Genomic DNA, 22,785 nt, shown 5'->3' with positions numbered 1-22,785 from the left:
TGACCTACCCCTCTGGTTCCCATCCCCCTCGCAAACTAATTTAAACCCTCCCAAACCACCCTAGCAAACCTGCCTGCAAGGATGTTGGCCCCCCTCGGGTTCAGGTGTAACCCGTCCTCTCTGTACAGGTCCCACCTTCCCCAGAAGAGATCCCAATGATCCAAAAATCTAAGACCTTCCCTCCTGCACCAACTTCTCAGCCACGCATTTATTTGCCATCTCCTCCTATTCCTACCTTCACTATCATGTGGCACCGGCAGCAGTCCCGAGATTGCTACCCTTGAGGTCCTGTTCTTCAGCCTTCTGCCTAGCTCCCTAAACTCACTTTTCAGGACCTCATCCCTCTTCCTACCTATGTCGTTGGTACCAACATGAACCACGACTTCTGGCTGTTCTCCCTCCCGCTCAAGAATCCTGTGGACCCAATCAGAGACATCCCGGACCCTGGCACCTGGGAGACAACATACCATCCGGGATTCATGCTCACTGCCACAGAACCTCCTATCTGTTTCTCTGACTATCGAGTCCCCTATCACTATTGCCCTCCTCTTCTCCTCCCTTCCCTTCTGAGCAGCAGGACCGGTCCCAGTGCCAGAGACCTGGCTACTGCTGCTTGATCCCTGCAGGTCATCCCCCTCAACAGCTTCCAAAGCAGAAAACCTGTTATTGAGGGAACAGCCTCCGGGGTCCTCAGCACTATCTGCCTGTTCGTTTTCTTTTTCCTTTTCTCTCCCGACAGTCACCCTTCTATCTACTTCCTGAACCCCAGAAGTACCTGCTCTAAGTGGGGTGACTGTCTCCTGATGCATAGTATCTACATAACTCTCTCCCTCCCTGATGTTTTGCAGAGTTTGAAGCTGTGACTCCAGCTCATCAATTCTGAGCCGAAGTTCCTCCAGCCTCAAGCACTTACTGCAGATGTGGTCACCGTGCACCACAGCAAGGTCCACTAGCTCCGACATCAAGCAGCTGCAGCACACCACCATGTCCTCCATCTGAACTAATTCCTTCCCTACCTAGTTTTATCCTACTTAAAGATTTATAACAGATAACAGGTAAACCTTACCTTTACCTACCAGCTACTCACCCACCTCGCCCCTTTACCGCCAAAGCCCCTTGAGCCAAGCCAAACACTCTGCTCCTCTCACTCTACTGCCAGCTCCGACGCTGCCCACTGGTTATGGTGGTCTTTTTAAACTGTTTGCGTGCTACCGACTGACGTCACACGCTCTGCGCAGTTACTCCCCGCTCTCCCCGAACTGTTAGGAAAAAAATTTATCTGTTCGGAACTCCTTGGCTGATTCCGCTCGCTCGCCTCTCGCTCCAGATCGAAAACGCCGAAGACTTTCCTTCTCTTTTTAAACTGTTTGCGCGCTACTGACTGACGTCACGCGCCTGCGCAGTTACTCCCCGCTATCCCCAGACCATTAGAAAAAAAACTTATCTGTTCGGAACTCCTCGGCTGCTTCCGCTCGCTCACCTCTCGCTCCCACCCACATTAAGGACAATTCACCGTGTCCAATTCACCATCCAAAGAGCACAATCTTGGCCATGTAACCATTAATAAATTACTATTTTGTCTTCAAAAAATATTTTGATAGTCAGGTTTAATACTAATGAAAAATGGTCTAAACACACCAAGGGCTGGAGGAACTCAGTAAGTCAGACAGCATCTATGGAGGGAAATGGACAGTTGACGTTTCAGGTCAAGACCCTTCATTGGGATTGGAAAGAGGAGAGATAGCCAGTATAAAAGGGTGCGGGTAAGGGGTGGAACAAGTGCTGACTGGTGAAAGGTGGATCCAGGTGAGGGGGGTGATAGGCAGGTGAGAGGATGGGAGAGTGGGAATGGCGTAAGAAGCTGGGAGGTGATAGGTGGAAGTGACAAAGGGCTGAAGAAGATGGAATCTGAAAGGAGGAAGGGGGTGGGGAGGGGAACTGTTAGGAGGAATGTGTGGGCATTGGGCAGATGGAGATGGTGGGGGAGGGGAAAGACAGATGGTGATGGGGGCCAGTAGGATAGGAAAGAAAAAAAAGGAAGGTACAGAGGGGAGTGTTTACTGGAAGTTAGAAAAATCGATGTTCATGTCGTCAGGTTGGAGACTACCAAGGCGGAATTTGAGGTGCTGTTCCTCTAATGTGTGCCTAGCCTCAACTCGGCAATGGAGGGGGCCGTGGACAGACGTGTCGGTGTGGGAATGGGAAATGGAATTAAAATGGCTGTCTACTGGGAAATCCTGGCTGGCATAGTGGACAGAGCGATCCCTCAATCTGTGTTGGGTCTCTCTGATGTAAAGGAGGCTGCACCTTGAGCACCAGATGCGATAATTAACACCGATGGTTCACATGTGAAGTGCTGCCTCACCTGGAAGGACTGTTTAGGGCCTTGAATGGTGGTGAGGGAGGAGATGTAGGGTCAGGAGTTACAGAGCGATTACGGGGATAAGTGCCTGGAGGGGATCGGTGGGGAGGGACGAGTGGAAGAAAGTCACGGAGAGTGTCTCCAAGAAAACAATGCTGAACAAGGCTTTAATCCAAGATTTATTGTTCAGCCAATTAAACAACAAATCAGAAGAATCTTGTTATTGTTCATCATCTCAAACAACTGTGTGCATTTTAGCTACTGACATTTTATTTTTCTTAATTATTTTCACAGTATTTATAGAGTTGGGCAGGATGTGGGGACAGAGTGGAAAATTGGAGATGAGATAGAATATTAGCCACTAGATGAATAACAAACAGGTTTGAGAGCTTTATGGCCCACTCCTGTTTGTTTCGTATGTTATTATCTTGAAATGATGCTTCCAATTCATATATTGCTCCTTAATCTTCCTGGATATTATATAGGGAGAAATGAAAGGGGATAATTTTATTCTTGTGGAAAATGGCCTCTCAAAATTGTTTCTTTTTAACATAACCTTAAGCTAAGGTTCAATTTTTTATTCTGTGCTTTTCTGTATTTGCTTATTAGTTGATTTTGAATTCCTCTTAAATTACTTATTTAACACAATATTCTCAGATGTCAATTGTTACGGACTCGATGAATGTCCCTTTAAGATAGAGTAGTAGCGCGTGTGTGTGTGTGTGTGTGGGGCGTGCTTACGTCAACAGAAGATAAAGGACGTAATGACATTGTTGAAGAAGTCAGTCGAAGTCAGTCAGATGAGAGAGAGAGAGAAAAGAGAGAGAGACACCAACCTGCTAGTTTCTCTATCGATGGATGAGAAACAATGACTGTGTCTGTCACAGCAACCCACGTATGGAAATTGGAAGTAATCCGGTGGAGTTCACTTTGTTGCTGACCTGTAGAAGGAAACAGGTATTTGTGTGGACGACCACGATTTGGATGCTTTTCGGGGTGAGGAAGTCACTACCGAGTAAACACTGAGGTGTCATTTGGGTTTCATCGTGGAACATTTGGACTTGGTAATTACTCTCTCTATGTTCTCTACATCTACGTCTTATCTTCAGACAATGGTGGTTGTTGAAGAAGCCTTTACTCAAGTTTTACCTTATGGCTTGCTGAACTGAACTTTAAGAACCATTTTTATTTTTCTTATTATCATAAGCAGTGATTAATAAAATCGTTTTTAAACACTGAATCATGACTCAGCGTGTTTCTTTTGTTGCTGGTTCGTAACACAATGTTGCCTCCAGGTTTCAATTAATGGATGATGGGAATAAAAATGGTGTTACATCACTCCCAGCTTGCTGCATCCTATAGCCTTGCATTTCTTCTTGTTACTAATTTGGAATGGTGAATTAGGCAGTGTTCCAAAAGAAAATCATTGAGGTCCATGTTAGAGGCTTGATCACAAGCTGCGCTAGACAGGCTTTTGACGATGTGCATGATTGTGTTTTAGTGGGCTATCTTTGGAACATAGGAGCATCTATATTTGTAACACAGTCTTTAACCTGAGTACTACTGCTGGCCCTTTGGATTTATTTGACCAATCTAAATATAGTCATGGTCATATTACACTCACTCCTTTTACCTAAGTCATTAACATAGAATGTAAATAGCTGAGGCCCAGGCACCAGTCTTTGCAGTACAATGCCCATACCATTTACTGCTTCCCAGCCTGAGAATAATAGATGTTTGCTTATTTTATTTTCTGCCCATTAGCTAATGCTATGTCCTTGCAATTATACTAACCTAATGAGATCTAATTTTGTGTAATAACCTAGAATGATACAAGCCTAACATCAAAACCACGCCAGAGTAACACAGTCAATCCTATTCATGCAACTTAGCAAATGATTTGCTTAGTTATCCAATTTCATTTTGAAAGCCCTGTTTCCACAACTCCTTCAAGCACTGTTCCAGGTCATAATCACTTTATGTAAAAGAGTTCTCCTCACATCCACCCTGTAGCAAATGCCCAATTTGCAACCCTGGTTGTTGAACAAACCTTTAGTTACATCTCATCAGCTGCTTGATGATAATTCAAATTATGTTGTCTCCATGTCAAGACACTTTTGACAAATGTGTCAAACATCATTTCCCTTTCACAAATCTGTGTAGAATCTGGCCAATCATATTATGATTTAAGTAGCCTACAATCACATCTCTAAACCACAGTTTTTTTCCCTCCAAACTATGGTATGTCTATCAGGTCTGTAGTTCCCTGCATCCTTGATTGAAGAGCAGGGTTATGTTTGCTGTATCCTCCACCAGAAATTCCTTGTATTGTGTAAAAGCAGGAGGGCCTATGAAATTCTCAAAGAGAAATAGATCAATGATGCTGTCTGAGCTTAACAGCCACAGGGTGAACGAGTGATCAGAGGCCACAGGCAGTTGTCACCTCACTTCAGCTTGGTGAAAAAAACCAAGTCATTTATTACAGTGAAATTTATCCTGAATATGAACATTCTCCAACAAAACCAGAAAATGCCAGAAATACTCAGCAGGTCAGGTAGGATCTGTAGATGCTGAATTAGTTCTGATGAAAGGTCATGGACCTGATAGGTAAACTCTGATTCTCTCTCCACAGATGCTGGCTGACCTGCTGAGTATTTCCAGCATTGCCTTTATTTCAGATTTCCACCAACTGCAGCTTTTTTTTTGGCTCAAAATCTTGCCAACAAAATTAAAACAGCCATTAAAATGACCAAACTGACAAACTGAGCTGTTTTTTTTTTACTGTGCAGACAATTAAAATTTTGTGCTAGATTACAGAACTACAAGAAGAAATAAATGAACTGCAATAATCTCCAAAGGCTTAATTATTCTACAGAAATATCCATCCATAATTGCTCTGCCACCAAGCATTCAGGTTAATGGAATTTTTTGATTAAATTTACATACTTCTTTGCACTAAGTAAATGTATCTACTGTTGTGCAGTTTTCAATAAAAGAGGTAGAGTTGTTTTTGTAGAATATTAATTTGGGAAAATTGGTAAGCTATGGGCTAACATTTCCATGCCAGTGAAAACTTCAGCAACAACTTGCCTTACAACACCCTACAACTTTGTCTACCTGCACTGCACTTTCTTTGTAACTGTAACACTATATTCTGCATTCTGTTATTGCTTTTCCCTTTGTACTAACCTCAATGTACTTATGTTTGGAATGATCTGTCTGGATGCATGCAAAACAAAATTTTTCACTGTTAACTCTTTACATGTAACAATAATAAACTAATCAACAATTACCTTAACAATTTGCCTAAGACAGTTCAAGGCAGCATTATCAACCCTTTACTCTTAATAGAAGCAATATGACCAAGATCCCTATTGAACTCAGTCTGGTGAAAGAAAACATGTCAGTGCAGCAAGCAGTTAAGGCAAATGGTCCGTTGGCCTTCATTGCAAGTGGTTCTTAGTACAGGAGCAACGATGTCTTAGTTCAACTGCACAAGGACATGGTGAGACCAGAGCTGGAGTATTGTGTGCTGTTTTGGTCTCTTTACCCAAGAAAGAATATCCTTGTCACATAGGGAGTGCAGCAAAGCTCACCAGCTGATTCCTGGTTTGATAAGATTGCCATGAAGAAAGGTTGGTTTGACTAGGCCTGTATTCACCAGAAGATAGAAGAATGAAATGGGATCCCATTGAAATATAGTAACTTCTAACAGATTAGATGTGGGTAGAATAGTTTCTCACACTGGGAATCTAGAGCAAAGGGTTACAGTCTCAGGTTATGAGGCAATAAATTTAGGACTGAGATGAGAAATTTCTTCAAACAAAGAGGGGATGGTGAACCTGTGAAATTCTTAACCACGGGGGGTGGGGGGGGGAGGGGGGGGGGGGTGGTAGAACCGAGTTGCTGAAAATATTTGGGAGATAAATTTCCTGACATGAGAAGCATTAAAGGGTACATGGAGAGAGCAGGTTCACAGTACTGAGATAAGTATTGAGCCGTGATTATTTTGAATGGCAGAGCAGGCTCAAGGGACTAAATGATCTGCTCAAACTTATTGGCTGTGTTTCTATACTGGTTGAGTCACCTATGGTATATCCCAGGCAGCAGGTCTACTGCACCTGGTATTTCAAGGTGGTCTCCCATCCTAGAGCAGATTCTGTCTATTTGGGTACTCACAGAGAACACAAGAACACTAACCCATTGCACACTGATTCACATCAAGAGGTATTAGCACAAATGATCAAAATTGGTGAGTAAGATTTCAAAGACCATCTTAAAGGTAGACAGAGGCTCACTGAGGGAATTTGACAGCATAAGCCCAGTTGACTGAAAGCGTGAACACCAATAGGAATGTAAACTAGAGATGAGCAAGATGCTAGATATGGAGGAAAGAATAGACTACTGGAGGAACTCAGTCCTGATGTAGGGTTTCGACCTGAAACATTGACAGTTCCTTCCCCCCGCCCCACAGATGCTGCCCAACCCACTGAGTTCCTCCAGCAGTTTGTCTCTTGCTCCAGATTCCAGCATCTTGCCAAATATGGGGGATCTGATGGCAGAGACAGGGCGATGGTAGAGACATTGACAAATTTGACAGCAAGAATAGGAACTGTGAAGCATTGACAGATCAGGTACCACTGTAGGCCTGTGAACATAGGAACACTGCATGAACTGGAGGTGATGCCAGTTAGGATGCAGGCTGCAGCATTTTCGACGTTCAGTTTCTCCACTCTAATACTGGGGCAATAATGTAATGGAGGAATGGACATCAGTGAAACCATTTATTGCCGTATTAGGATCATATTTGGATGTGGTCTCGTAGTTACTTGTGACACAATTACAACTTACTTTCTGTGATATTCTCAGTGGCCTGGGAAACACAAGCAAGGTGGATAATCGGTACAGCAGCATACCAGTGGGGTCAGAATACTTTGTGTCTGCATCTGGCAGACCCACAGCAACTTTCTGCCCTGTGCAGGATAGCTGCTCATCGGAGGTATGCTACCACTACTAAATTGTAATCAGAACCTTTGATCTCCAATGGGTGTCACCACCTAGCAGTTACTGCATGGAATTTCAGCCCCAATGTATTGTTGCTCCTCAAACCAAATCCTACCTGGGTACATAGGAAGAAGGGCAGGTCATTTAGGGTTTTGCACCTGTTCCGACTTTCAACAGGTTATGGATAACCTATAATCTAACTCCATATACCCTTATTTGCTCCACGATGTCTATTTAGATACACAATGTTGCATCGCAAAGTGGGCCAATTGCAGAGTTTATTGAGTTTCTCTTTAAGTGGTTTGCTAATTTAACTTCTCTGCAGCTACATTGCTAATCTAGAATTATTTTAAAAATTTACCCATGCAAACTATTGACAAAGTTCTGCAACTCTTTACCTACTCAATATTCAATTCCCAAAGTGTTATATATTTTGATCAAAAAAGTTGGGTCATTGAAGTGTCCTCTTCTAATCACGGACACACTTACAGCTCCTGGTCAGAATGATGATTGGATAATTTGTCTCTCCTTTGCACCCGCAGACCACACTGTTGGAAGTGAATAGGATTGATTAGTTCTTTTTTAAAAAAAGACTTGTATTGCACAACTTCCCTGCACTCACTGTATTTTGGTGGAAAAAATTATCCTGCCTGCATCCACAGAGTTTGCTGTAGTTTTGGCCATAAGAAACAATGTTTAAGGACTGTCCCCTATTCATTGGGCATTTCTGTGGTGACAACATTCACTGCATTAAGTATTTATCAGAACATAAAAATGGACGTAGAATGAAAATTTGAAAATATTCAAGGAATTTTAATGATTGAAAATGCAAAAGGTTTCATAGAACAACAAATTAAAATTGATCTTTAATCTTACCAGTACACACCTATTTAAGAGTATAAGTTAAAATCAACGTTTAAGCAAAGCATTCATCAACATGTCTCATAGCAAGGCTCTAGAAATCGGTAGGTTGACTTGAATAACAAGCATCAGTCAGAAGAAAACAAGGATCTATTTTCAGTGTGTGGAATCATTTCAGAGGCGAGAAAGGTGTAGGAATTAGGAGTTTGTTACTCTGGCTCATCAGGTATGTCACACTATCCCTCACTGTAAAATAAGAAATTGCATTTTAATATCCATTTAGGTTTAAAAGTTATCACTGCACATCACAAGATGGGTCCAAATGTTACCAGTTTCAAATATGTAAACATTAAAAGGCATATACTGAAAAAAATCAAACTGACCACTGTATTAACAGGCATATTTTCCTTATTAACTGCATTAACAAGCATATTTTAAACAAAACTCAGTCATTCAATTCTATAGAAATTCTTACAATGTGCATCGCACTATAATTGTTGTACTTAAATACATTAATTTATATAAAATGTAGATGTAAATATAAAACTTGAGGCAAGAAATGATTGTTTTGGGAATCAGAACATAAATTGATGTTGAACCTTGATACTGAGAGCTCGCTATACATATAATGCAGTTTTGTTTGATATAGCACACATCAGGTCATTCAGTCCAACGTATCCATGCTAGAATTTATGCACTACACAATCTTCTCCCACCTGCTGTTACACTATGACGGAAGTTGCATCTTAAAGCACAGATCTCCATCCTATCAGTAGGGCCATCTATTTAGACTACTGTGACATCAAACAACTACTGCCATCTCTGCTGCTGAGACCCTCATTACCTTTAGTTTTGATGAGTCCAACACACTCCTGCCCTGCCATCCATTCTGGTCACATCCTACTTCTTTTCTCCAACATCCCCCCGCCCTCTGGAAACAATATGTTCTTTTTAGAATCCACTACCTTGCTTTAAACGTTTTTACAGTCTCAACCTTCCCTGACCTCCTCCAGCCCTTCAATCCTTTAAGATTTTGGCACTCCTTCAAATAGGCCCCTCAAATATCCTGAATTTTAATCACTCCACCATTGACACATGCAGTCAGCCCCAAGCACTGAAATTCTCCAACTGTGGTGCAGGGAAACACAGTGTATACCCAGGGAGCATTTAAGATCTGGAATTCATTGCCAGAAAAGGCAGAGGAAGGAAGGTTCAATCATTTCTTTCAAATGGGAACTAAATGGATACCTGAGAGGGAAAAAGTTACAAGGCTATAGCCAAGGAATAACAGTGACTGGATGATCTATGACACGGGCTTAATGAATCAAACTGCTTCCTTCTGTGCTTCTGACTCTATTATTCCTTTACCCCAGATTACAGCATCATCACTCAATCTTTAAACACACATAATTTTAAAAGTCATTCAATGAAGAAATATTACATTTCTATAGAGTTGAGAACAAAATTAATATTTGTGACTTAACTGTAAAAATGATTACTAATAAAATCAGAACAAAGATAAGTGAAATAACTAAATGAGCAGAATCTAACAGTTATTTAAAAAAGACAGGGTACCTTGTGTAAAAAAAAAATCACCTCCAGATAGACAATGGGAAGCAGAATAGAAGGCCAGGAACAAAAAAAATGCAAATATCTAAAGTAAAAGAAAAATACTGGAAAGGAAAATAATGGCCCACAGTAACAAGACTCAGCCAGAATGCAGGTAACAGCAATTCCACAAGTGACTTGGGCTGATGGTGCGCAACGAGTTTAGTTTTTGTATTTTTGTGCATCCTACTGGGGAAATAATCCTTAATTTAATCAGGTGACTTTGCTCTAGTTTCTGTCAGTTCTATTTACCGTAATTCAATGAGACTTTGAGTAGTCTCAGTGTTTGCTGTGGAATAGAACATCTGCTGGAAATCCTGTCCCACCTCCAGTCACCATCAGTCTGGCCAGAAGCAGAAGCATCAATACATGCGGCCAGGGGTCTCTGAAGTTGATATTGATTGAAAGGAAAGCTAATCACTCCTTACCTGCTGCCACCACCCTGACGTCCTCATGAGCCCTGCGCCTTCCAGCTGCTCGTGCATCACAGTCCTCATACCACCAGAGGGCATGGACTATAAAATTAGAGCACCGCAAGTTAGAACAAACATTAGTTGGGAATTAAGAGGCTCAATCTGGTAGATGCTTTCCCTGGCTGGGATATCAACAAGTGATCAGTGTCTCAAAATAAGGGGTCAGCAAATCAGGACAAAGGAGGAGTTTATTTATCCACCATTGGAATTCTCTAACAACTGTGGAAGATCAGTCACCAAGTATATTCAAGGTAGATCAATAAATTTTGGATATTTGGGGAATCAAGGAACATGGGGTTAGTGCAGAAAAGTGGTGCTTAGTTAAAAGATCAGCCATGATCGAGCTGGCACAACTCTTCAGTTAATTACTTTCTGACATTGGTTTGAGGGGTGACATACAAACCTGTTGAAATAATTTTACAAATAATTTGTTTTTAGGCACAGTGTGATATAATTTAATTCACTGCAAGGCACAGACTTTTAAAAAAAATTTTATTTACAGCGTGGTAACAGACCCTTCTGGCCAGAGTCCGCGCCGCCCATTTTAAACCCATATTAACCTACCCGTACGTCTTTGGAATAACCAACTCAAATTGCCCAAACTCAGCCCCCTTCAGGCAGTTTATTTTTCAAGATGGATAACTAATTTGACTGCACATAATGCACTGTGGAGGACTCCAACACCCAGACATTAGATATGTGAACCTGGAATGTTCAAGAGCATCTCTCAAGCAGCCAACCCCACATCAGCACAGAGGGTCAAGATGGAAAGGTTTGTCATTCCAAGTGACATAAAAACCCAAAATGGCAGAACCAAGGGATCCAACAGAAGGCAACAAGTATGAGAACAAATGTAAATGGGTATACTAAATACACTGTCCTTGCATTATTTAAAGACAAAAATAGCACAATACTCATGCCAACTCTAGCACATAGCATGATCGTGGATGATCTGACTGGATCCTTATATCCTTTCATTCTCTTAGCGTCTGGAAATGTATTTGTCTCAACCTTGAATGACCTGAAAGCCTCAGCACCAACAGCTCTCTGAGGTAACCAACTCCAAAGATTCACAACCACCAGACTAAAGATATTTCTCATCTGCCCGAAACAGCTGACCCCCTTGCCCCAAGACTTTTATTTCCCAGATCATCCAGTTTGAGGACACAGCCACACAGCATCTACTGTCGATCCCCCTCAGAATCTTGCACGCTTCAAAGAATTTACCTCAACGAACAGTGCGATATCTCAGGGAATAATTGAGTGGTGTTAATCCATTAAATGATCTTCGGTTTCAAAAAATAAAACCAGTTTTACCTCTGTTGAGTTTGCCAAATTCACTGTGGAATACCCCAATTAATTTGCAATATCCAACGTGGTCGTGCGCACTCACAGCTTTCTGGAAGGCTTTCCCCCACACAGCAGGCCCACCTGGCACCATCTGATAGCTTACCAATTCATATACACCTGTTGTCAGGAACGAAGACGTATCAAAAATTAGTGCGATATAACATTGAACCCAATGAACAACATGGAATATTTACTGTACAGAAAGAGATCAATGAACTAAAATGTGTGTATCTAACTGGTTGAATGATTAACAGCACACAGATGCAGTCCATGATGTTATATTAGCACAGCAAACGATGTGGCTGATGTCAAATACTCACAGGACCTTCAATAGGTCTCTGCAGTAGTTTTGGGCACACCTTGGACATGCTATCTTATGAATTCTCACCCTTCAGAGATATTTCCTCTCTAGACCTGGAGAAAAGCAATGTAGGCAAACTGCAAGCCTAACATGTACTCAAGGGCTCACCTTCTCTATAAGGGTTGTCCACGAAAGAAACACAGCATAACATGGATGTATAGCTTTGTGGTCAAGGGTGGGAGAGATAGAAACATTAAAAAAAAGACATAATTGGTACTTCATTAAACTAGAAGGAATTTCACAATCAGCTGTTGGAAGTTGATGGAATTCAGATGAACAGCAAGGAGGATTCCTCAGTTATACCAGGATGTTCAGCGGCCACAACAACATAAAACTTCATTTAGTTCCATTGTACCAATCAAAAGGATTGGCCATTGGAAAGGAACATTTTACATGCAAGCGTCAGTCATGTTTTTATGGAAGTTGCTACACCACGAGTCAGACTGAAAACACAGCCTGCTGCATTTCCCATGCAGGTACTCTCTCGGAAGGCAAAAGGACAATGCACACCAGGGTCTTACAAAGTACTTTACAAAAATCAGATTTAATCAATTAATTGACATCACAACTTGGGACCAAAGACAGCAGGTTAGAAGCGATAATGGCATGATTCATTGAGCCTTCATTACTTTTCCCCTTGTATCTGCTCATCCAACATAAGAGGTAGCCTTTTGGTCCATTAAGTTATGTTGGCTCTTAAAGCATTCCATCAGGCCCATTTCCCCACTTATTTTTCTGTAATCTATTAGCTCTCGAATGCCGACCAAATCTCCGATTCTCCTGCCACCCAACTACACTTGGGATAATTTACAGCATCCAATTAACCAACCAATCCTTGGCATGCAAGAGGAAACCCATGTGCTCAAAGGGAAAATGTGAATATTCCATACAAACAGCACCAGATCAATTAATCTGATATCCAGTCTTTGTGTTTCACACAAAATTTATTTTAAAAAAAGATGCATCATGGGATAAATGCACATACCTGTCCATTTATTACTATTCCTAAACGCCCATGAACTTGGAATTAACAACAAACTACATTGGTAGATCTGCAGTCCCAAACCAAACAGGCCAATTAATTGAGATTTGCATCCCTTAAGTACATTAGTGAACAGGAAGTTTTTAAACAGTTTAATAGTTTCAACAGTTTGGATGCTGATGTTTTAATTCCAGGTTAGCATAATGTTTCCTACTGCCATATTGGGATTCCAACTCATTTCCAGATCAATAGTGCAGGCTTCTGGATGTTAATCCAATAGTTAAGATTATACCACGTGTACAAAGCCCCTCCCTACCCTAAAGAAAAAACTGGAAAAGAATTTGATAAAACTAGACTGAGGAGGATAACAGTCACTTCAGGATGCTTGCCTGGTTTTGAAGCTGTACATATCTGTGCCCAAGGTACCAGGTAGGCAACTTCATTGGTTTGCTTGATGACCATTGGCGCCATTTTTGAAATATAATTCTCTTGCCAATCTTTCTCTTTTGCCAGAGCTTCTCGCACTGCAGTCCGTTCCTTGTAGCTACCTAAGGGAAAAGTGATTTGACATATCCTATTACTCAGATCCCTATATTAAGCTTTGTGCATCTTCATCACTTCTGTAAATATTACATATAAAAATATTATTTAAAAGATGACAAACATAAATGTTAGCCCTCCCAGCTCCATGGATGGAGATGTGGCCCATAAAGACATCCCTTAGCCTCTTAAAAAAACAGGCACAAGAATATATCCCTAAACTTTTAAATATTGGGAATGCAAGAATAGGATTCCATCATTCAGTCGATGAAGGCTGTTCTGTCATTTAATTGGACTATGGTTGGTTTGCATCTCAACTCCATGGCCTCTCCTTCTCTCATATCCTTTCGGAGGGTTGGCATCAGGCATGGATCAATTCATACCACTTGTCCCTCTGTATCAGAACATTCAATGTTCAACTCCCACTCCAGAACAAAACTGCATTGTCAGAGATGCTACCTTTCTGTTGAAACATAGAAACTCAAGTACTGTCTGCTCTTTCAAGATGTCCTGGCCAATACAAATACTTCAATCAAGAGTTCAGAAACAGATAATCTGGTCATTATTGTAGGGGATTGATGTATATAAGTCAGCTGCCATGTTTCGTACATTACAACACTGACAATAAATCAGACTGGCTGTTCATTCTGACCTTTGCAAGCCTTTCTCATCCAAAAAAAATGCACCAATCTCAGTCATGAAAGCTGCAATATTTCAAGTCACCACAAACTTTTGGGGACTGGTAGCCTGCTTAGTGGTATCCTGGAGACACAAGACAGTGCAGATGCTGGAATAAGGAGCAACAAACAAACTGCTGGAGGAACTCAGTGGGTCGAGCAGCAGCTGTGAGGGAAAAGGAACTGTCAACATTGGTGTTGGTTTATTATTGTCACTTGTACCAAGGTACAGTGAAAAACTTGTCTTGCATACCGATCATACAGATCAATTCATTACACAGTGCATTGAGGTAGGACAGGGTAAAAACAATAACAGAATACAGAGTAAAGTGTCACAGCTACAGGGAAGTGTATTGCAGCTAGACAATAAGGTGCAAGGTCATAACAATGTAGATTGTGAGGTTAAGAGTCCATCTCATTGCAGAAGGGAACCGTTCAACAGTCTTATCGCTGTAGGATAGAAGCTGTCCTTGAGCCTAGTGGTATGTGCCCTCAGGCTCCTGTATCTTCTCCCTGATGGGAGAAGAGAGAATGACCCGGGTGGGTGGGGTCTTGGATTATGCTGGCTACTTCACCAAGGCAGTGAGAAGTATAAACAGAGTCCATGGAGGGGAGGCTGGTTTCCATGATGCGCTGGGCTGTCCCCACAACTCTCTGCAGTTTCTTGCAGTCCTAGGCAGAGCAGTTGCTATACCAAGCCATGATGCATCCAGATAGGATGATTTCTATGGTGCATCGATAAAAATGGGTGAGTGTCAAAGGGGACATGCCAAATTTCTTTAGCCTCCTAAGGAAGTAGAGGCGCTGGTGAGCTTTCTTGCTGTGGCGTCTATGTGGTTGGACCAGGACAGAACATATCAGGTCGAAACTCTCCCCCCAACCCCACCCCCCAACACAGATGCTGAGTTCTTCCAGTAGATTGGTTGTTACCCCTCAATAATCTACTCTTTCCTGGAATTGTAAAAAGCATACATCAGCAATCCCCTGACCTCCCTGGTTTCTGGTCTTACAGAGGCAGAGCCCACAGCTAAGGGCATAAATTTTAAAGTGCAACAAGTCCATTATTTTAGCTGCATACCTGGACACCCACACAAGTGGCTCCTCTGATACCCCCTTTAGGAAGGAAAGAAAACTAGAGTCTTAGTCAGGAGAAAGCCTGGTGAATGAATGAACTTTCTTGTATCATAGAATCATATGCCTCTTCTAGGTTCTGTACAAGAGCCCCACAAATTAATTGTGTTATTATGCCCCAAGACAGTGCAATTCCTATTCCTGAATGGAGTAAAATGGACAAACGACATTATCCGAGAAAAATTATCTTTCGTACCGTATTTCCAAATATGAAAGACTTCATTCAGAGCCCCCAACTCCACAGACCAGTAGCCAACAAGCTCCGAATGGGCAGTACGCAGTTCAATATTATCACCCGTAAGCTTCAAAAAGTCAGCCATCTTCCCTGGCTGTAAGGTATAGGTGCGGAATTCATAAAAAGTGCAATGTTGCTGCTGGGGTCCTGTGGACATTCCTACAAATCTGTGGACCTAAGAAAAGGAGGTTACATAATAACATGGAAACATCTCAGATGTGGCTTTGCTATATTAGATCTCCAAATCATCATCCATATTCCCACTTCATCATCTGTAAATGAAGCAGAATGTGCTGAAGTCTCTCTAGAGTTAATTTACATCAAAGTGCCTTCAATATGTGAACACATCATTATGATGCACTGAAGAGGCCACAAATTAGTTAAGACCACAGATGACCTATTTCCAGTTTGAAAAAAAATAAGAGATTTAAACATTTGCCTGTGGCTCAAACACAGGCTAATTCTATATGGTTTGTTCAGGGGGAAGTTGCACATAAAGATGCCTTTGTAGCTTTTATTAATTAAGACTTATTAATTCATGGTACCAATTTAGCCAAATTTTAATGCTTTTATAGGAAGTCTACAGTACTGGCAGGACTGGCCATCATTACTTCATTTTGAGGAGGTGGTAGTGAGTCACTGCCTTCAACACTTAAAGTCTACATGAAGGAATTATTTGCACTGTGCTGCTAAGTAGGGAATACTAGGATCTGAACTTAGCAACAACAAAGCATTCTTCAAAAAACATTAAACAATGAAGGGCTGCAAATATGGTCTCCTTGGCTTTGTTAACAGAAGACTAAGAATACAAAGGCAGGGCAGTGATGTGAAGTCTTATAAAACACTATTTTGGTGTTGGTGCCAGCACACTTTATTACCACTTATTAAGATGTAAAGGTCACAGTGTATAGAAGAGATTTGCTAAAATGGTTCCGGGGATAAGCGATTTCAGTTATAAAGATTAGATTAGGGAAACTGGGTTGTTTTCCTTGGAGCAATAATGGTTAAGAGGAGATTTGGCAGAGCTGGACAAGATCACAACTGATTTGGATAGGGTAGCGAAAAGCTATTCCACTTAGTGGACTGATCAAGAACCAGTACAGAGATTCAAAATGATAAGCACAACAGTCAGGGTGATGGGAAGGAAAGCCTTAGGATCTGGAATGTGTAGCAGAGACAGAGTCAATCAGGGCTTTCAAAGGGGTATCGGATAGGTACAAGTAATTTACAGGGGAAAGAGCAGGAGGGGGACCAAATGAATTGGCCACTATAAATTACCCCTAGTGTGGTGGGTGGCACAAGAACGTGGGGAATTGATGGACATGCGAGAAAGAATAGGTTCACGGAAAACAAGTGGAGAAATGTAATCGAAGGGATTCCTCCAAGTCAGCATTAACTTGATGGGCTGATCAGCATATATCTACGTATATCACACAAAGATATGGGAAAATAAGAGGATGACTCTGCAAGAATACAGCATGGACTCAATGGGCCAAATGGCCTCCTTCGTGCCATAACAACTCCATGTTCCATGACTGAATTCTAAAAGCTAAGGTTCAATTCAAATAAATTAACATGGTTGCAATTGGTGCAAATACTAACATATGCACTTCAGAATGACGGCATTCTACTCCACTTAAAGTGAGAATAGTTATTGAACAGAATTGCAGTGAGCATTACATATCCCAAGAACTTCAATTATGTTAAGATAAATTAAAAGAGACTAGTAGATTTAAATAATGGATAGAACATAAGGCTTCTTTAGAAAACATGCTCCACACACAAACATTTACACTACCAGTCATAATTCACTGTATCATACAGAACAGATGGAAGCAGTATGTACTTGTACATGGATATTTTGATGTCATGGATATTTTATGTAAAATTATTACTGTTGGAGATTTCCTCAGTGCTAAAGCTCATTTAGATAATGGAGGCTGCAGTCCATATTCCTTAGGATAATGAATGACGTGAAGAACTAAAAAGATGAAAAAAAGCTTGAATATGATAAGCTAATGAAATTACAAAAATTTATACAAGGATGGATCAACATGGGAAAGGGAAGGCCAATCTTCACTGAGTAATCCCTCCATTCTGCACACTTCATGATGTCAGGAAGAGTTTTTGTTTTAGAAAGTGGGTGGAGTGCCACGATGGAAATAAAGGGTTACAGTGATATCAGGAGAGGAACAGTGGCATAGATGCCACCATGGAAGTGCTCAAGAAGAAAGTAAGAATTAGAACATCGACCCAAAGTAAGGTTTCCTCCTCACGTTTCTCATACCCTACAATGCCTCTCTGCCTCTCTTCCTGGAAGATTACTTTAGCTACACTTTTAATCATCTATCCTAATATATTATGTACTTCAGTGTTAAATTACATGTCCATTGTGGGACATTTTACTACATTCAAGGTGTTACAAAAATGTAAATTCTTGTTTTGTAGTTTAATTCCTTATGGGCATCTTACAGCCTGCTCCCTCACAGATCAGTGAGTGCATTCAGTGGGAGTAGAGTGCAATGTCCTCTTTAGAGGACAGGTCAGCATCCTTGCCCCTCTCTCTAGCTGTATTGCACAATTGGACCTTCCTAATGAACAATTCAAAGTCACTGACTACTGGTACCTTGAGAACGGTGTCAATTTTCAGACTGCCAGGTCACTGGATACAATCCAACTTTTAAACTGAGTGAACGAGTGCACAGTACTTTTGCCTCAAACATTAGGTTGTGTGATTATAGAGACCTGGCCACAAAATTCCTGGCTGACACAACAGTATTAGGTGAATACTGCAGGTGCCTCACTTTTCTCAGATGAGCTACTCTTGACAGATGCAAATACCTTATGGAGCTCTTCTTATGTTGTGGCTTTTTTACCCAGTGCCATGATCAATGTTAAACATAAAATTAAGATCACCAGAACATCATAACACTGATCACAGGACCTTACAGTGCACTTGTTCACCTTAACTCACCTACTGTACTCCCTGTTACCACCTGCCCTCTCAAAAGTGACAATGGCACCCATTTAAAACTTGTAACTATATTTTTCCAGACTCTTTAAAAAATCAGCATAAAGAATTAATGCTGTTTTCTTTTTACTTAAAAAGTTAAAATGATATAATGGAAGCTACAACTTCTTTTACTTTTCATTTTTTAAAAATTGGATGCAACCTACAGCCAATTTGCTTTACAAGCTTTCATTAACATATCACTCACTGGTCCTGGCTGAAGTCTTTAATGAGCAAGGTTTTCTTCGGACACACTCCCTTACCCAGCGCTTGGATTCCCGGGAAATGCTACGCGCAGCTGGCTCGACTCCACTGTTCCACCACCCGAACTGCTGACGTGCTTCACTGCATGCAACTTGGAGTAACTTATCCTGCCCCAGAAAACAAAATAATTCTTCAGCGTCAACTTGTCCATCAAATTGACTAGAAATAATAAATATGCTCATGCTGGGGGATTGCACGGTTTTATGTATGAAGCTAAATCTCAGAAAACAAAATTGCAAACTAGAAGTATCCAGTGCAAAAGAGGTCAAAGATTGCAAAGGCAGATGAGCATAAAAAACATGAAACATCACCGTCTCTTTCGGCCTGGTGGCCATTGTTGCATGTTTACCTGTAGTCCAGGGAAGAGGGAGTAGGCTCTGGCTGCCCGGACTTGGCCTAGCCTACTGCCGAGGCTGTACATGACCCTGGCGAATGGAAGGCGAAGAGTCAGCGGGCGAATGTTGTGACAGTGCTGTGGAACGTTGAAACACTGGGCTCAACTCTTGTGACCGCCGGGACAAGCCGCACGGCTCCCCCACCTCCCGAACTTCAAGACGATGACAGCCTGAAAGCAGCGTAACACCCCCCTCCCCTAAGTTTGTAAACGGAAGCTACACTGCCCCGCACGCACGTACCGCATGTTGCATACGGCATTGAACCCTCCCCCCAACTCATGCTCTTTGAATCCCGTTAGCGTTGTACAGGTCGTCCTGGGTTACCAACGCTCAACTTATGGACACCCCTACATACGATCGAGTTCCCATAATATTATTAAATTCAGAAGTCCGACGTAAGTACATGCGCTGGTTCCTAGAACGGCAGAACTAGTTTCCCCCCTCTCTCTCTCTCCACTTTTAGTGTTGTTTCTTTCTTATTTAGTTCCCCCCCCCCTCTCCACTTTTAGTGTTGTTTCTTTCTTATCAGTCTTTGATGCAATTCATTGCAATACCCTGGAGGTATGATTACAATATCGTGACTTTTGTGTATTTTCCCATTTACAGACATTATTGACTTGTGGATATCAGTAAAAACGGAATGGTTCATTGCCTGGGCAGGAACTGTAATTAGTTGTGTTATTTGGAGAGGGTCAGGGGGAGGGAAGGCTGCATTTGTATTTGCATCTTCTGATTTTTTTTTTGGGAGGGGGGTGTTAAGTCATTTGCAGTATGTTTTTTTTAAAAAATATGTCCCCTTCATAGTGAATAAATGTGGAACATGGCACATACAGTATCATTAAATATGACATGCATTATTAAATATAATGTGAAATATGTAATATTTTCAAGATGGAGCTTTCCAGCTATCCAGTGTTGTTTGAGGAAGAACATAGGAAATAGTAAGCTATTAGGCTTCTTGTGCTTGCTTCGCTATTCAATAAATTCATGGCTGATCTCCACAAACCCCATTTCCTCTGATAGCCCTAGAACACAGAACAGTACAGCACAGGAACAGGCCCTGTGGCCCACCATGTCTGTGCCGAACACAATGCCAAATTAAACTAAATCTTTTCTGCCTGCACATGATCCATATCCCTCCACTCCTTGTATATTCATGTGTCTATATAAATACCTCTTAAACGCCACTATCGTGTCTGCTTCCACCACTAACCCAGTCAGCCCATTCAGCCACTTACCACTCTCAGGCCCTGCACATCTCCCTTAAACTTCCTGCCTCTCACCTTAGATGCATGTCCCCTAGTATTTGACATTTCTACCTTGGGGAAAAGATTCTGGCTGCCCTTTAATATCCAAACTTTATTTATGTCTGTCTGATATACTTAATGATTGAGCCTCCATAGCCCTCTTGGATAGAGAATTCCCAAGATTCACTTCCCACGGATGAAGAAACTCCAACCTAAATAGCCAAACCCCTCATGGGGCAGTCCTGCACAATCTTTTCTGTCGGGAGGGCCAGACTGACAATCTGAAGAACTTCTGAGGGCCTCTCACGTGAACATAGAAATCCTGAACCTCCTGAGAATTCCACACTGTTGTAATCCAACCAAGATATTGGGCACCTCACAGGGTCCAGCAGGAAAGTACAAACTTCCTGCAGTCTCCCAACTGTTATGCTGGGGACTCTGCCCACAATGTCAGGTGAGACTTGACATGGGTTCAGCAAATCTATTCATATCAAGGAAAAGAATGGCTGTAAGGGAGCGAGGTATGTTTCAGGTTCTTTGCAATGCTTTTGAATTCCTTTAGTTAAGAAATGTATTTAAATGTTTTTAATTTCTGTCGTTTTCTAGTGGCGCATTTCAATTATTTTTAAATTTTAAATATTTAACTATACATTTCTAGTAATTTTAAATAGTTAAGTATACATTTCTAATAATTTTAAATAGTATGTTTTTTTGTTAAATAGTTATGTAGAACATAGTTACATAGTTGTGAATGTCAGAAGCATTTATCGATAATTAAAGCCTTTGGCCATCTTGACAGCTGGTAAACTTGGAACTTTGGTTTAATTATGGTCATGAAGCTTGCTTTTTAGAACAGGAAGGTTCTGCAGAGTTTTGCCAATCAGGAGCCAACATCAGAGACTAAATAGCCACTGTAGTAAGGCAGAATGCTGAATGGAATCATCGAGCAGGCTGACTGTGACGCCTGGACTTCCTGTTGTGGACCATGGTTCTGGACACTCTGTCAGAACAAAGGACTTAATCTCAAAGGTGCTCCAGTGAACAATCTGGGGGCAAAACCAGAGCACTATTAAATAAATTGTATGTTTTTTTTTAAATATGCTTTTTTTATTTGATTGACTGACAGTTAAGAGTCAATTTTTTAGTCATGAAGAGGCTTTGACTTAGAGTTGCAGAGTAATATAGCACAGATACAGGCCCTTGGGGTCCATGAGTCCATTTTCCACCCAGCTGGTCCCAATTTCCTTTGTTTGATCCATATTCCTTGAGCCCCGCCCTCCTATGTACCTATCCAAGTGCTTCTTAAATGATAAGATTGTACCTGCCTCAACCACTTCCTCTGGCAGCTCGTTCCATATACTCACCTCCCTCTGCGTGAAAAAGTTGCTCCTCAGGTCCTTTTTAAACCTTTCCCCTCTATGCCGCCTAGTTTTGAACTCCCCTACCCTGAGGAAAAGACTGTTACCATCCACCTTATCTATGCCTCTCATAATTTTAAAACACTTCTATAATGTTGCTCTTCATTCTCCTACACTCCATGGAATAAAGACCTAGCCTGGTCAATCTCTCCCTATAACTCAGGCCCTCGAGTCCCGGCAACATCCTCGTAAATCTTTTTTGCACTCTTTCCAGTTTAACCACATCTTTCCAAAAGTGTACACAGTACTCCAAGTGTGACCTCACCAACAACTTGTCCAACTGCAACATGATGCCACAGCTCCTATACTCATTGCCCTGACTGATGAAGGCCAGCGTGCTAGATGCCTTTTTCACCACGCTGTAGATACCTCCACCCTGACTTGGGAACATGGAGATGTTAGATGACCAATGGTTGGGTTTTTGGGTACTTTGGTTGAGTGAGATAATATCTGATGAACCTCCAGGAATAGATTAGCCAAGGTATGAAACCCTGATATATTTTCAAAAGAAACAGTATAGATATAGTAGCAGTTGCCTGATTGAAAAGTCAATTTTACCCGACATTAACCTGGGTTGGAAATAGCAACAAACAATCTGCTGGAGGAACTCAGTGGGTTGAGCAGCATCTGGCTGATGCATCAGTCCTGATGCAGGGTTTTGACCCGAAACATCAACAGTTCCTTTCCCCCACAGATGCTGCTTGACCCGTTAAGTTGCTCCAGCAGATTGTTTGTTGCTCTCGGTTCCAGCATCTGCAATCTCTTATGTCTGGATTAGAAAGATAACATTGTACAAACCATACTCTAAAAAACTTCTACAGATGTACTGTTGAAAGTATCCTGACTGGTTGCATCATGGTCTGGTAT

At 41.5% G+C, this 22,785-nt stretch overlaps 1 protein-coding gene across 5 annotated transcripts; it reads right to left on the bottom strand.

Annotated features, from left to right (window-relative positions):
* Window positions 1-8,162: 8,162 nt before the first annotated feature.
* On the bottom strand, window positions 8,163-19,494 carry nipsnap3a (nipsnap homolog 3A (C. elegans)). Of its 5 annotated transcripts, none has more exons than XM_052019566.1 (7): window positions 19,208-19,493; window positions 18,858-18,965; window positions 15,546-15,759; window positions 13,391-13,549; window positions 11,702-11,775; window positions 10,264-10,350; window positions 8,171-8,473 (listed from the first exon to the last, which is right to left on the bottom strand). In XM_052019566.1, the coding sequence occupies exons 1-7, from the start codon at window positions 19,277-19,279 to the stop codon at window positions 8,471-8,473; spliced, it is 717 nt and encodes a 238-aa protein (XP_051875526.1). In that variant the 5' UTR covers window positions 19,280-19,493; the 3' UTR covers window positions 8,171-8,470. The 5 variants fall into 5 exon arrangements, with proteins under 5 accessions (XP_051875525.1, XP_051875526.1, XP_051875524.1 ...); XM_052019564.1 differs by having other exon boundaries at window positions 8,172-8,473; window positions 10,264-10,366; window positions 19,208-19,494; XM_052019563.1 differs by having other exon boundaries at window positions 8,174-8,473; window positions 11,626-11,775; window positions 19,208-19,491.
* Window positions 19,495-22,785: the final 3,291 nt, after the last annotated feature.

Source organism: Pristis pectinata, chromosome 7 (genome assembly GCF_009764475.1).
Source record: "Pristis pectinata isolate sPriPec2 chromosome 7, sPriPec2.1.pri, whole genome shotgun sequence".
NCBI classification, from domain to species: domain Eukaryota; kingdom Metazoa; phylum Chordata; class Chondrichthyes; order Rhinopristiformes; family Pristidae; genus Pristis; species Pristis pectinata.
The sequence above is the reverse complement of the archived record's forward strand: the minus strand, read 5'-3'. Positions and strand labels throughout refer to the sequence as shown.

What these genes read in the sequence shown, in the direction of transcription:
- nipsnap3a (XM_052019563.1), bottom strand. Translation starts at nt 19,279, where the DNA reads ATGTACAGCCTCGGCAGTAGGCTAGGCCAAGTCCGGGCAGCCAGAGCC. An exon ending in CCCTCTTCCCTGGACTACAG is followed by an intron (nt 18,966 to 19,207) that starts GTAAACATGCAA and finishes TTTCTGGGGCAG; the next exon opens with GATAAGTTACTCCAAGTTGC. An exon ending in ATGTACAGCTTCAAAACCAG is followed by an intron (nt 11,776 to 13,390) that starts GCAAGCATCCTG and finishes TCCTGACAACAG; the next exon opens with GTGTATATGAATTGGTAAGC.